The following is a 16,307-nucleotide window of genomic DNA, read 5'->3' on the forward strand; positions in this document are numbered from 1 at the left end:
CCCTCTCCTCAAACTGTGACATTAAAACATTTCCAGACATGGCCAAATATCCCCTGGGAGAGAAGGAGCAAAACTGTCTCCAGTTGAGAACCACTGCTTTATAGTAATCTTGAAATCAGATGGTGTGAATCTTCCAACTTTTTCAAAATTGTTCTGGCTAGTCTAATCCCTATGCTTTTCCATATAAATTTTAGAATCAGTTTGTTAATTTTTACCAAAACTCCAGATGGGAGTTTGGTTGGGAATGCTTTGAATCTATAAATCTATTTAGGGAAAATTGAGATCTTAACAATATCGAGTCATCCACTCTATTTATTAGGTCTTCTTTGACTTCTTTCATTAGTGTTTTGTATTTTTTAGCATACAAATCTATATAGATTTATATGTTACATTTTCATGTTGCTTTGATGTTCTTATAAATAGCACTGTATTTTAATTTTGATTTTTTAAAAGAAAGTGCTCTTTAAGTAAGATTTAAAGTCACCCAGTATATCTGTTTGTAGGAATCATACAAAATAATTAACAATATAGTGAAACCATGGCATAAGAATCTCTAACTGTGAAGAAGGTGATTGATTTTCCCATCTTGATCTTGCATCCTCTGATCTTGCTAAACTCAGTTTTAGTGATTTGTTTTGTAAATTCTTTGGAATTTTCTGTCACAAAAGTTTTATTTCTTTTTCTTGCCTTGCTGCACTGGCTAGAATCTCCAGCATAATGTTGAACAGGAGTGGTGAAACCAGATATTCTTGTATTGTTCCCACTTTTAGGGGGAAAGCAGTCTTTTGCCATTAAGTATGATGTTTTAGTAATAGGTTTTTGTAGATAATCTTTCTCATGCTGAAGAAATTCTTTTCTATTGCTAGTTTTGTTTTTGTTTTTTATCATGAATGGATGTTGAATTTTTTCAAATGATTTTTCTGCATCTACTGACAGAGTCATATGGTTTTCCTTATTTATTCTGTTAGTAGGGTGAATTATAATGACTGGTTTTCCAATGTTGAACCAATGGTGTATTCCCATGGTAAAACCCCCTTGGTCACGATGTATTTCTCTTGTTTATATATTACTGGATTAAACTTGCTAATATATTTTTCAGGCTTTTACAATTGCCTATGAACATGGCTGTATCCTCCATAATACTGTAAATGAAGGGTAGGACCTGTGTTTTTCATTACTAGCTTGATGTTTCATTACAGGCCTAATGCCTACAGTCTACAGATCTAGACAAAATAAACTTTTAAACAGTTAAAAATCAACTTACTAGAGTTTACCAGAAAAATAATCTGACTTGAAAAAAAAATTATCTTTAAAGCAATACATTTAACTTCTGCCATATTTACAACATACAAATCATAAAACTATCACCTGTGTGACTGAATTCTGTGCCAGTACTTAAGAAGAAGTACACCAGCTGTCTCACACTTTTATTGTAGATCTCATGAACTGAAAACACTAAAGTCATATATATGTAGTAACCACCAGAACAGACAGCTATAGACAAAGAAGAAATCAGAAATGATTCTAACATCATCTCTTTTCCTTGTGTATTCATATTACAAAGATGCACATCTCACTTAGTTTTGTCTCAAATCTTTTCCAATGGAGAATCTATCTAGGTTAAGCATGACAAATATTTATGATTCTTCTCATGCTCCTCTAAAAAGCTAGATAAAAGAAAAGCATAAACATAAAACCTACAAAATGTCAGTGTCAACTATTTACTTTTTCCATATTTGTAAAACTGGGAAACGTAATAAAGGTCTAACCTAATTTGGTGGTTGTGAGGATCAAATAAAATCTTATCTATCAAAATGCTCTAAAAGCTGTATGGTATTTCACAGGTCAGTTAACTCTAAAAGCTGTATAATTCACAGGTCAGTTAAATAAATCTCTGTTTTTTCAGTCATCACTTTTTACTTAGAATTTTTAAGAAATGATTATCTTACTTTGGGGCTATGTCATATCCCACAGTGCCACATGCATACTTGGTAATCAAGAATTTCTTGGATGAATGAATCAAGTCTGCATTTTTCTTAGCAATATAACAATATTACTAATACCTGCCCTTTGCCATAGGGAAATGAGTTAAGAGTCCTTTTATCGAAGACTTGTGTTTCTTGCCTGTCTTAGGTCACGACCTAGACACTGCCACTGGGTGTTTACTGAGCATCTTTCTTCTCAGTGGAGAGATGATAACAGAGGTGGAAGAATTCTGAGATGACCCAATTTCTCATCAGGCACGAGAATATCATACAATCAAGGCATTCTTCTGATAATAAAACAGCCAAAGGGCATGGAATTTTACCCATTTTAAAACTACCTCAGGTTTAATTTACAGACTACTCATTTGGCCTCTTCCTTCCTCATTACTAGGCTTTGTTCAACTGCCACAGCAGTTACAGCACAATAAGAATCAGGAGGAATTTTAATGTGATCCCATCAAAAACTGAAAATTCTTCTCAAAGACTTACACAAGTTATGAGCAGGCACAGTCACTACCACATCACAAACTGGATTCTCTCATTCATTTATTCACTTACTCTGCTAAGTAGCTACTATGTGGGAAGCACTGCTTGATACTGGGATTATAAAACCAATCATTATAAGTACACTTAATTTTGTGTAATTTATAAATATGGCCCTACAGATCTTTATTAAACGTGGAGGGCAGGTGTTAGATGGCCTATTAGACTATGTGACACAAATGACATTTGTTTTGAGGAGGAAGCCCTCAGACACACACAGAGATTATCCTTCAGACCAGAAAGAGCTGATGTCCTTAACACTCATGACCACTATTCAGAAGAAATGTGATGTACATGTTAAGATATCAAGGAGAGAAGAAAACACAGTGATTTCAAATATATGCCCAAACAGAAAGACCCAAGGGCAGACCCTCTGAACTGAGAGCAATAGGGATTTACTCCTTTAACAGAGTCAGTGCATCTTTGGGTGAGTCCTAGGGGGGCCAATGACCAGGTGAGTAAAGCACTTCTTGCTCTCATAGAGCTCAGAGTCTAGTGTGGACACAGATCCATAAAGAGGTTACAAATGATGGTAGTAAGTGTGCTGATGAAGAAATGTGCAGGGAATCAGGGACACAGGGAGGAGCGGCATTCATCCAGTGATGGAAGGTTGCAGAAAGTGATGACTGACCAAATCTTAAAGATGTTCAGGCATTAGTGAGGGTAAAAGGAGTAGGAAGGAAAAGAGGGGAGACGTTCCAAGGAGAGGATACAGCGTGGCAAAGATATGGGAGTGATGGCAGCATGGTGTGTGATATTTGCAAGCAGTGTGAGGGGATACAGTGTAAGATCTCATTCAGAGAGTGGCAAAGAGATGAGGCTGGAGAGATGGAAAGAATTAAACATAAGCCAAATAACCTCACTCAAAGTTTTCTATGTCAAAAAACTTATTAGTTAAATGTAATTTTATGAGACATTAAAATGCATACTGGCATACATCAGCTACCCCAATAATGAAGTATTACATAAGGAAGATGTCACTTAATTTTAAAATAATGTCCTATCTATCCCCAGAAGGTATCTGTACAGCAGCCTTTCTAGCATATTTTAAATGGTCCTAGATTTATTCACTTAATAAATATATATCAAACAGAGTTGGTAGGCAATCTCCTGGGCCAAATGCTCCTAATTGGGAGGCTAATATTTGAATACTATTTTTACTCTTGTTTAACCAAACCAGGAACATGGGGAGAGTTCAATTAACAATGAAACCTGGATTCAAGTAGCAGATCAATACTATAGAAAACTGAGTTCATTATGGAAAAATCTGTCCTATTTGGTTCAAAAAATGGACTTTAACTAGGGGAAACTCCCCAGAATGTTTGGAAAATGGGAATGTCTGATAAGGGAATAGAGCTCAGTAAATAATTATGAAATAAGTATCACAACTTGATGGTAACTAAGAACTAGGACACAATATATTAACTTTCATATGCTACCAGACATTATTTTATCTTTTTTTCTGATTCAGGGGGTATTCAGAATGTATCTTTTATCAGTCTAAATCTTACTTCTTACTGTAAGGAAATGGTAATATATATTATAAAACACAGAGTCTATAAATATTTTACCCAAAAACAAGTCCAAAATGGCTTTTATTAAAAAAGTAAGTCTTCTCTCATAAAAGAAGAGTATGGATTACTGAACATCAAAGTTTAATCTGGCAAGGTAAATTATTCAAGCTAATGTCAGCTTTATACCTAGACATTTACAGCTGGTGCATCAAGTAATAATTCTTTGACTAGAAATAACCAGTAATCATGGTTAAGTTTGAGAGACCATATGTCAACACAAATAAAGAGTCATAAAAACCAAGATGTCATAGTAACTAAACACAGGGCACATATGAATAATATTCTCAGCAGAAATTCCATGTATCAATTTACTTTGAATTCTCAGCAATCACAGTGCCTGAAAACCAGAAAGGACAATCCAGACAGTGGTCCGATAGTCACGACCTTGAAAGGAAGTTATACAGAAAGCCTGATGGTTTTATTGCCTTGTTTAAAATTTAAACGTCAAGATATTTTTTTCTAAATTATAGATACATGCAAAGAACTGGAAGTAATTACTGGTTGGAAAAAAACCCTCAATGAACTTTATGCATCTGGAAAGTATGAATTTTATAAGACTAGTCTTCAAAAGATATCAGGGCACCAAGCTCATAAAGCCATTGAGGCATCTGTTTAAAGTGTAATCAGTCAGTTCTGTTTTTAAGTGGGCCTCAGCAAGGTAACTGACAGCACTGAACACCTATCTGTGGAAATGGCCCACTAATGCTCTGTATGGACATATGTGTGCACAAAAACGCCTATCGGAGCCTATGTATGTGCAAGGTATTTGAAATGTCATTTATTCTATCTTAGAATGATTTGACTTAACTTAAACTTACCTATGAGGCTAAATATTGTCCCTGATTATCTTCCATTTGGGATAACTTTAAACTGTGACCTGGGCAACGGCATAGTTCATGGCACAATTCACATTTCTACTGTATTATTGTTTCTCAAGATAGAGTTTGAGGACCCCTAGCATCAGAATAATCACCTGGGATGCTTGTTAAATACATATTTTCCAGGTGCCACACCCACCCAACTAAATCTGGGAATGGGGGTTCAGAATGAGAATCTGTATTTGTACAGGAATCTTGACTAATTTCTAAGCACACTACAATTTGAAGACTGTTGCACGAGGTGAGATTTTCTGAGGCAGGCACATCATTTACAGATGCCCAATCTAGCACATGGCAGAGAGCTAGTTTATGGGATGAATCAATGTATGCAAATACAGAAATACAAAGAATTCAGACAACTTCCAATTCAGATTCTAAGGGACCATGGTTTAGGTGTCTCTCCTCAGTGGGAAGAAAGCATCAAAAGCAGTAGTGTGCTGGGGCAGGCACCACAGCCTGCTCACCCTCGTAGTTCCAGCAGCAAGCTCAGTGCCAAGGAAGCTCAATAAATATTTGCAAAACGAAGCAGGTCAACGTGCCCTGTATGAGTCAAGGGAAGAGCACTTAGACACGTTCCATGGGTGAAGTTTCCTGCTCACTATGGCAATGACCTCGATGACAACAAAAGCGCCTCAATGAATACTGATTGACTTTGGGGTTATGAAGAAATTTTAGCAAGTAGGCAAGTAATGAGGATGGACTGTGTTTTCTGTTTTCCCATCTAGAGTGCCTCTTGGCCTGTCCTCTCTAGCTCTATGCTTTGGGAGGTTGATGCACCTATGTGGATGCCTTCTGGGGAGGCCCTGCTGGCCTGCATGCTGGGCTCCGGGTCCTCAGCCAACAGAAGGCCCAGCAGCAGACTGGAGGGCCAGAGGAGGGTGGAGCTGGAGGCACAGCTACTCTCTGGCTCCCTCCCTGCCAGGGCACCAGGATCACCGCTGCCCTGTCAGGTGGCCCCTCTGTGAGGTTTCTCTCTCTCCCCTCCCTTACCTCTAGGATGGGGAATGATAACCCAGCTGTTGCCAGCCTCAAGGGTATTGTAAAACTCCTCGTTGGTTTCCCTAAACCTTGTCCAAACTTTTCAAAATAGTCCTTTTATTAGACTTTCTTCAGTTTCCCAAGTGTGCTATATCTATTTCTCTCCATGACTCTGACTGTATGGGATAATGAGGGAGGGTCTCAAAACTACATGGTCTGTGTGGGATGTTGACACCACAGGCGACTCAAAATTCTTCAATCTGCACCAACTTGTGAAACAACTTTGTAATCAGGAATGGGATGTTTCTTTTTATCAAATCAAAAGCTGTTGGAGGGAGTCTGCTCTTACATCAGGGAAGATGAACTGTGACCAATGAAAACTCATCAGAGGCCAGCTGCTGGGAGCACTGTGTAGTTTGAGGTAGATCACTGAAATCTTGTCAGGAGAGCATCAAAGGCATTTAAATATATCTAACAATGCAGATTAAAAGGGCAATGGCTTTTATTAAGCTATGTGTTATACACCTATTCCCATCAGCTTTTCCCAAAACTTCTCTGGCAGAGATTTTTTAACTTTCTCAAAACATTCTGATAGCCATAGCAAAAATGTAAGGGGCAATTTCCATTTCCTGGCTTTTAGAACACGTTACTCTTTCTAGTCCACATCAGGTTTCAATCTTGATGTGCAGGGAGGGCTTGCTCAGCACTTTATAACTCCACTGTGTCACATCCTAATCACTGCAGATCATCATGTACTATGGACCTTGTTAAAAATTTACCTATGTCACGCTTCAAGACAGGGTGGAAAGTGCATATTCTGAGAATGACTGATGAAGTTATCCCTGTCACATGTTTAGTTATCAGTCACAGTGGGGTGCCACTCACAGACTTCCCCAGTGATGTCTGCACCTGACTTCAGGGCTAATTCCCTAGGCTCTAGCATTTTTTCCAGCCTATAACTCAATCAGATGAGCAAACCCGAGCTTCATTTTATCATCCCTGCGGGACAGGTTACTTAGAACTGTTTACTTTCAAATCTTTAATTGTTCTTGGCATCACTGCCTTCCTTATCAAATTCTAAACAAACGCTGCTCTCTGGAGGTCTGACTCGGCACCAGGGGCAAAGGCACTTCTGCAAGGAGACAATGTGTTCAAGCCTCTTCTCAAGGGAAACCCCAATCAAAATTCAACATGAAGTGAGGAGTTCAAACGTAAGAGCGTACTGGCCTTGCTAACTCACAGAGACATTCACACTTCAGAGTAAAATTTAAAATCACCATCTACCTAGGCATTCCAAGGTGGAGAGACAGTTGAACTGTTAATGCCATATCTAACCAATTGGCCTTCTTTCCCCACTTCAGGAAACCTGGAAAACTTTATTTTTTATAATTATGTTAAATTTCAGTTAACATTATTTTAATATTTAAATATGAAAGGCAGTCAACTTATCATCCTCTTTTCTCATGTTTAGTTTTTAATTTAGAAGGGCCATTTGAGAATAGATAATTTGTAATAGTGGTTCTTAAATTTTTGGGCTTAAGACCCTGTTATATATCATAAAGATTATTCAGAATTCCTTAAAAATTACTGAGAACTTTTTTGTATGTGAGTGTTATCCTCTTAATATTTTAAGAATGGAAACTGAAACAAAGTAAAAAGATGAACTAATTTAATTAATAATAATATTAAACCTATTATGTGTTAATGAAAACATTTTAAATTAAAAATAAAATTTTCTCTCCCCCCAAAATTAGGGAGAAGGGTAGAATTATTTTACATTTCTGTAATTGTCTTTAAAAGTGTGACTTCATAAGAGAAACCTGGCTTCTCATATCTGCATCTGCATTCAAACTGTTTAGTATGTTGTTTTGGAAGATGTATGCAAAGAAAATCCAGCCTCACACAAACATTGATTTGGAAAACTAAGGACCTTAAAGACTTACTAAAGGGTCTCAGGGACCCAAGAGGTTCCAGGACCACATTTTGAGAACCACTGATTCACACACTGGTTCATGTCATGGAGGATGTCTGTCCATGGATCTACTTACTGGCGAGAACATGATTAAAAGTCATACTATTAACTGGAGGACCTCCACATCATAAAAACAAGTGTAACAGGGGAAGAAGAGATTGCTTTACTCTGTTCTTTCTGTCCACGTGAAGACACATATAACTTAAGTTTTCCCTAACAATGGGCAGGACTACAAAGGTTTTGTTTGACTCTTCCATTCTGCCCTGAGTTGAGAAGGGGCAAACACACACGAAAAACCCTCTGGCAGATACTCACAGAAGAGGAAATTTGGGGAAAATAAGCAGAAAACTGGCATTTGTTCAAATTCCTAACTATTTCAAAACTCTCTAGTTACAAATAAGTGATTGCAAGGTAATCCCGTTTTGGCAGGAAACCTGCAGAAATTACTTCAATGGTTTAATGTGAAACTTTCTGGTCTCTACAGATAGGGTAGTCTCACTAATGGTCCACAGAACCTGGGCTGCAGCATTCAAATGGAGGCAGGGGACGGGGCCCTGAACGGGAGCTGCTCTGCCCTTGGGGCCCGGTCTGGTCTCTTGTGGCTTTGAGTGTTTGAAGACACTGGGCAGATCTCTAGTACTGAACACACTGATCTAAATGTCAGATTAAAACAGCAGCAAAACTCATGAGCCAGAGAAATTAATTTCTGGGAAGAATGAGAAACTTTATGGTCAAAATATTAGACCTTTTACCACAAGCGTTTGAGCTCTCAGCCTCACTGTGCTACAACTAGCTCCTAAAACTCCTTTCAGTAAAAAGGATTCCTAGAAAGGGGGAGGCAGAAACATTCAATGCTTTCTCTCAGCTGTCTGGAGAATTACTGGAGCGCGCAAAGTGTATAGATAGAAGCTGCAGATAGAAAGTCCTCGTGTGATGCACCGGTCGGGCAAACAGCTGAATCAGACACTCAAGTCACTGAAAGCCCACGTAAGCTGCAGTGCTCACCTCGTTGAAGTAGACATCCTGCATTCCGACGTCTTCCATCATGGAGGCCTCCTCATCTATGTTTGGGGTAATCACCCTGAAGGCTGTGCATCCTTGTCTGAACATGCCTAGAATCAAGAGAACAGGGAGGGCTAGTTATAAGTCTGTAGGTGAAGGAGGCTTGAGCATTCTTCCTGCCCTGTATGTTTCTGTGTTGAATGAAATAACTGGTTTTGAAGTCTCTCATGTCTCAAGTAAGCATTCACTTGGAGGCTGCTGTGTGCTTTTCTTCCTTTGCTTTCACATGCTTAATCTTCACCTCTCACAATTTCGTCCTCTTTCTCATCTCTTTTTATTTTTCACCTACTTTTAGTAAAATGTATGCAATCTTTAAATAAACTGTAAATAAACTGAAATAGGTATTGAATCAAGTTAACAGTAAAATAATAACCATAATAACTGACTTGGTAAGATGACCCATTCTCAGATAACAAGAAAAATGAAACCAAAGGAAATGGAAGAGAAATATACAACACACAAGTCTGTTCCCTTCAGGCTGTCATGTCCCTGACTCTGGCTGGGGGTAACCCAGAAATCAGACTAGACCACCCTTCTCCTGCAGAAGGAGTCAACCAACATATAACCCAACAGCTACAGGCATGCACTGAGAGGTTGCCTTTGCTGGTTCCACGTCAGGGGCGTGAGGGGAACGTAGAGGCCTTCTTTCCTCCCCACAGCTGCAGAGTAGGAGCACAGCTAGCAGGAACACTTTTGGGGCTTGGGCACTCTGATACTTGAGGGGAAATGGTAAAAGGCTGGAGATGGGATAAGGAAAAATCCCTGGAACAATAATGTCCATCTGGGAGCCACTGGAAAGTTTTGTCAGCTGGGCAACATCAGCTGGGCAACAATATAATCAAGTAAAGAAGGACCTGAAATGCCTTGCTGCTCTATATTGAGATCACTGTTCACAGTAAGATAAAACAGAAATCAGAACTTGAATTTAGACCTCCGTCTTCTCAGGAAAAGGAGGAGCACAGAGTATTTTGAAGTCAAGTTTTAAAAGAGTAGATTCTACAGTCAGGTTTTTCTGCTGCACATTGGTCAGCCCATTCATGGGTTGGCCGGCATCTCTGCCACTGTCCTACTTTCACCTTGTTTTTATTTTATGGAGACAAAAGATTCTCCTCTGAAAAGATTTAACCTAGGAGTCTGAGAACAATGTACAGAAAGCAAATTGGTAACAGCCAGCTACTCAAGTTTTTGGTTAGAGGGGACATTTAAACATACAGCTCCGCTCCAGTGGACTAACTACAATGGTGGCCAAAGTGCCTTCCCTCCTTGCCCACAGGAACGGACTGCCGCGGAACTGGAGAGGTGAGGAAAGAAGGCAGGGAAGGAAAGCCCAGGTCAACGGTGCGTAGTTGAAAGAGAAAAGCCCCACACCTCTGAGTGTCCTGTGGACAGAGCGGCGGGGGCCCTGGGGGCTGGGCCCACCCTCAGGCTCACCTCCCTGGCGCCTCCTCTGGCTGGTGCTGTGGCTGTAGGGGAAGAGGGGTGGCTCCGGCCGGAGGGCTATGTCTGCTTCTAAACACGAGGAAATACATTACCTGACAAAAGGTCTCAACAGGAAATTGTGCTGGTATCAAGAGAATATGGAGCCCTTCTTTAATTTCTCCTTTGGGCTCTAATGTATGACAAGCCTAGACTCCCTTAAATTCCATTCCAAGCAGCCAGCTGTACCAGAAATACAGAATTCTCTGGCCTCGGCATCTGTGACTTTATACCATTTCTCACTTTGTAAACACACTCTGCGTTAGCCAGACCTGGTGCTGCAGTGTTCCACTACACGTACGCACGTGGCCAGCTTTCCTAAGGACCTCAGCGTTCTCAATTTTGAGATGGAAACAAGCAACTCATGTTTAAGCAAAAGGAACCCATGAAAGAATTCATGGCCTGCTCATCTGGGAACAAACACATAAACACGGGCTGCTCTCACTCTGGCCCCTGCTTTCCATGGGGAGGCAGGTATCCGCCAGGAGGAGGCTGCCTTCTCATGCAACAGAGCCATCTGGGCTGCATTACCGAAAACGCTGTATGATGACCTCCCATTACATCCATCTTTTGATTGATAAACATTTCCAGTGGAAACTATCTTGAAGGAAAATAAAATCTTTTCAGCTCATGAATGGCCAGATGCAAAGCTCATTAACTAGTTTTATAAGATGGAGCCCTTAGGAAGAGGGTATACACCAAAATGTCATCTAGTTTTGTTCTTGATATTGGCATATTTGCTGTGCCTACAAAGTCAAGCAACTGTCACATCAGCAAATAAAACGGTGAATATAGTACACACGCCCCACTTCCACATCTTTCTGAATGGTTCTCACTTGTCTTCACTGCTTTGTACAGTTTTAAAAAACAAGAAGCACTCCTCACCTTTCCGTGTGAGGTATTCTGCCACCAGAGCTGTCACGTGGACATAGCACATTGCTGCCTATAATAAAAGACACATGCTTCATGATCACCATTTATAAAGCACATTGTAATGTTCACAAACAGAAATCAGAAATCTAAGGATTATATGTACTTATATTAGATCTCAAGGTACCAACTAGTATTTCTAATGCCTGACATCTTACCTTTTGAAAAAAGTGGAACAATTCACATAAATTCAAATTTTGAAATGAACTACGGATTGAGACAAATGGTGGTAAATTTGCTAAGACTCATGTCTATTTAGAATAATTAAATTTTAATGTAAAAGACAAAAAAAAGAGCATTTTTTCTCCTATTATATCTAAGATTTCACCTTCATTTCTCTTAAAGTGAAAAGAGCCATATGAAGAAAAGGTGTATACCTTCCTAGCTTCTGAGAGGATTGCTCAAATTTCAGGGGTTAAAAATTTTTCTTGACTTAAAAAAAGATAAAGTTGTAACTGTTTCCAAGGAGAATTCTAAATCAAAACTACAATGTTCAAAGGGTAACATTACAAACACCTTGAAATAAAAGAAAAAATAAAAATAAATTATCTTTACCAAGTTGCCATGGTGTTATAAAAATCAAAGACAGCTGTTAGAAATGAGCCTCCTGTAAGGTCTGATGTCTGAGTCTCTGGGTCTCACCAGGATGACAGAAAATTACTACTGGTAATATGTAATTCATTCTTTATTATGGCTAATGTATAGTTCAGATTAAATTTATGGTCAAACAGGATGAACTTGAATAATCAATATGTAAAAAGTTACATACATTTTTCAGATGTAGAACATAATTTTACTAATGTAAGCAATTACAGAAGTTTAAAAGTAAAAGCAAACTTCTTTTGTAACACTGTTGTACACACCTAAATGTCTTAGGCACAAACTCTCAACAGTTTTCAGAAAACACAGAATCTGCCTTGCAGCCTATTGTTTTCCTTAATTTCCACCATTTTATAGATAATGTCCTTGAGGCACAGAGGAGCTAAAAACTGGCTCAATGTCACAGAGTAAATGTTGGACCTGGGATTCAGTCTGTCTAGGAAGCCCACGTGCTAGACTCCTTGCCCTGGCCATGCGGCCTACTTATGCCCTATCATTACCTTTAATAAAAGGAAAATTTAATTTTATCATAAAATAGCGAAATTTTAGAACAAGAGAGGAGTTTTGATGCAGAAACTAAGGACACTTGACTTAGCAGGCATCTGTATGAACATGGATGTTTTCTAAGAATTTTTGAATAATGCTCTTCTATGAAAGGACAATCCCCCTAAGATGCTGTAAATTATTAGAATGCTTCCATGACTGTGAAGTAACCCTGAGCCTAATACTGTTTAAAGTATCACATAGTTTTAATTGGCTTCTTTTAGTGAGAGGGGCACAATTTTCCCAAAATACGGGGTTGAGAGGCTTGTGTGGCTACCTCAGACAGATCCCCATTCTTGACATGGATCCGGGCCATGCTGTCCAGCCACGTCTTCCTGAGCTCAGGGGTGCTGGCGTAGGACTTGGCCAGACTGTACTGGAGGTCCACCAGCATCTCCGGGTCGTTCTCGTGCTCCTTCATCTGGGCGGTGGCCATCAGAACTGTGCGGATCCTTTTGGTCAGGTCCTTGACGTCCGAGGAGAAGGTGGTGTGCTAAAACAAGGGTGCAAGGACGCATGGCTTTCGGCTACTTCTGCCCATCCTCATACATCTCAGATGGTGAGGCAGTCTCGGGAGTGAGAAATAAAAGGGGAAGGGGCCACCCACCTTGATGAGCCTGTCACTGTTAGCGCAGTTGTTGATGATAGACAAGGACTGCTGGAATCTGGTTCCCCCGATGCCCACAACATCCGCTATCAGCTGGCTGACTGAAATAATGACCTTAGGGACACACAGACAGGAACAAATCAATTCACCTTCAAACGACTCCCCCAGGTCGGCTCCTCGTTCAGTTAGGACGCTCATAAGGACAGGGCAGAGGGGAAGTTCACAGGAACCACTCCAGTGTAGGAAACACTGTCAGAGCCATTTTTTCTCCTTCCAACAATTACTTATTCCAGAAGGTGATTTTGCTAACCTCAAGTATTTTGTTTGCACAGCAATATACTAATCAGGAGAGTGTAGAGGCATAAGAATCAGATAGGCCCTTATCACTTGGATAGTTCCTCACCCACTACTTTCTCTAATAAAAAGGGAGATATTATCACTTACCTCTTCAGGTTTGGTTTCAACTTAAAAGTACAGGGGACCATCTTTTTTGGGGGCTGCCTTCACCCGGTTACTCCAGCTGAACCGGGCTGCCCTCCTTCCTTCTACCGTCCTTCAGCATGCCCAGGGGGGAGCGGTCAGTAAGTACTGTTAGTGCAATCTCTTCCTTCTAACCTCCCCGTGCCCGGTTCAGGACACCATCCTCCCTGGCCTAGATTTGACCATGGCTTCCTCAAGGTCTCCCCAGCCAAGGTCGCAACTTGGTCCATTCTCAGCACTGGAGTCCAGGCAATCCTTCAAATATGCAATGGTGCCTCCTCAACTTGCTCTCATCCATATCCCCAAGTCCACAGGACGTTCTCCAGTTCCGGGACGAGCCCTTTCCCACGGAGCTGCTGCGGCCGCAAACATGCTCATCTCCACCCCCGCAGCCCCTGCTCCTCCTTCACATCCCCGGGGAAGTCCCCTGGCCCCAGGCAGATGCCCCTCCTTGATGCCTTCCAGCTCCTCTACTACAGCACTGAGCACATGGCAGGCATGAGCTCCGGGGTTTGTCTGTCTTCCAGGAGACAGTATGCTCCTGAGGGCCAGGAGAGGGTTCCGTTTGGTTCATAGTTGTATCTAGGAATCCAAGTATGTAGTTTGCAATTAAGAAACTTTTGTTTGAGAAAGGAATAGGGATAGAGAAGGTACTCCATATGTGTTCACAGAAAAAAAGAGTCTATAGAAATATATATAGACTTCTCAGTATCTTGCATGGTTCCCAGAGCAAAGAATTTGTGAGATTTAACTCTGGAGAGATGGCAGGTGTGTCAGTAGCTGCAAGGCAGGAAAAAAACCACTTTGGGCTTTCTATGTGTTACCTACTCTTTATGGGTTAGGCATCCTCCCACAGATTCTACCTGTATCTTGATTCAATGGCATTTCAGTCAGTCCAGTATTAATTCAATATTTAAATGTCAATTTACCGATGGAAACCTATCTTGGGCCCAATCTTATGGCACAGAGGACGAAATAAATCAAAATAGTAAAGATGACTTTTGATTTTGTCATCCCAAGGCCAGACCTTGTAGCACTTATGCTGAAGCAAACTGGTAAACGTGACACTCAGTTTTCCTGCTAGAACACATTCCCCAGAGCACACATACGGGAAAGCAAACTACACGCACTTGCAGATGTGTCCGTACGAAGGACTTCTTCCCCGTGTAGTCGAAGTTGTTCCTCATGAGGAAGTACAGCAGCTGGGAGGCCTCGGTCCGGATGGAGCTCAGCTTGGAGTTACAGCACTTCAGCGTCTCATAGCACAGAGCGGCGCACATGTCGGCCCTCCCTTCATAGAAGGTGGAGGGGAACTAGACGAACACGAGAAGGCACAGGGGCCACGTCAAGGCCCGCGCTCCTCACCTCTGGGTAAAGGAGGGGTCGTGATGCTCCCTGATGAAACCACTCACCTTATAAATTAATGACCTTAAGGCAATGAAGACGTTCTTTAAAGCCATTTCAGACTGATGTTTTTGAAGAAAACACAGGTAGACATCAAAAACTTTCTTCATGAGAGGATTATGTCCTTGGTCAGCCAGGAGCTGGTTCTGAAAACACACAAAGACAGCCTGTTAGTGAGACACACCAGACACTTCTAATGGGTTTCATACCATTTTCAGGCTCTGAGGTTAGATTTTCCAGGTACTAAGACAACTTACAATTTAAACAAACTCTGCCATGAATCCTCTACAAAAGCACAGATTCCTCCTATCGTACAAACAAGCCCCTCAATACAGTTATGCTTTGGAGAGTTTACTTTTTTCTACTGAGTGAGGGACTAATTGTAGAACTTCATAGCAAACTGTACTATGGTTTAAAGGATCACTGTTCCTCAGTACAGACTGGGCTTCTACTTATTTACTTATATTTGCTGCACGCCAGCAATGGATACAGAGGAAATGCTTGTGACACCACCATTCATTCCAACGAGATGCCATGATATGTGACAGCTAATTATGGGCTGGGAAAAATATTGAAGTGAGGTTCAGGTCCTCTAAGAATGAGGTTTCTCCCCAGGTTTCTCAGGTACTCTGTTAATAATCTGACACTTTGATAAGGTGGAAAAATATTGTACAGGCTTTGGTCAGGAACCACTTATCATGTGCCTAGATTTGCATAGGTAAACTGATTCTCACCATTCTAATCTGTGAAATGGCAATCCTAAAACTGACCTTGCATGGAATCTGTGAAGACTTGAGGTCAAGTATAGAAAGTGTAGGATGCACACTTTGGATTAGATCAATGAGTGTTGGCTAGCAGGATTTTAACACGTCATGGATTCTACTTGATAAAACAAAACATGAGGGCCACAATTAACTATACTTCTCATCATTCTTCAAGATTTCCTCACACCAGCACTAAATTCACAGTAATTAAAACACTTTGTAAGCCTGGTTAGACAAAACTCTCACTGACTGCTGAACACCCAGAATAGGCAGAGGTGTCGCCCACCCAGAGGCCAGCAGGCAGAGGCCGCCGTGTCTGAAAGCGTGCGTCCCTAAGGAGCTGCAGCTTCAGATGCACACAAGCCTGACGGACAAAGGTATGTGCTTGGGAGAGGGCACATGCATGTATTTTACACAAGCAGGCAAAAGTGATTGCAATAAAAAATGTCAAGAGGCATCTCAAATCTTACAAATTTGCCAAATGAATGGAGATAACTTATGTCCAAATAAT

General features: G+C 40.7%; 1 protein-coding gene across 27 annotated transcripts in view; it reads right to left on the reverse strand.

The window, feature by feature from the left end:
• Positions 1-16,307, reverse strand: part of DOCK9 (dedicator of cytokinesis 9) — a 286,115-nt gene that overhangs the window by 18,596 nt on the left and 251,212 nt on the right. For 11 of the 27 annotated variants that reach the window (XM_036893860.2, XM_057494438.1, XM_036893855.2 and 8 more), the window contains 6 exons: positions 15,041-15,178; positions 14,759-14,941; positions 13,149-13,262; positions 12,819-13,034; positions 11,354-11,411; positions 8,936-9,042 (listed from right to left, as the gene is read on the reverse strand). In XM_036893860.2, the coding sequence (XP_036749755.1) occupies positions 8,936-9,042; positions 11,354-11,411; positions 12,819-13,034; positions 13,149-13,262; positions 14,759-14,941; positions 15,041-15,178 (816 nt within the window). Of the gene's footprint in view, positions 1-8,935; positions 9,043-10,360; positions 10,502-11,353; positions 11,412-12,818; positions 13,035-13,148; positions 13,263-14,758; positions 14,942-15,040; positions 15,179-16,307 lie in introns of all 27 variants that reach the window. The other 16 variants (XM_057494434.1, XM_057494433.1, XM_036893830.2 and 13 more) reach the window with 2 other exon arrangements.

Source organism: Manis pentadactyla, chromosome 17 (genome assembly GCF_030020395.1).
Source record: "Manis pentadactyla isolate mManPen7 chromosome 17, mManPen7.hap1, whole genome shotgun sequence".
Taxonomy (NCBI): domain Eukaryota; kingdom Metazoa; phylum Chordata; class Mammalia; order Pholidota; family Manidae; genus Manis; species Manis pentadactyla.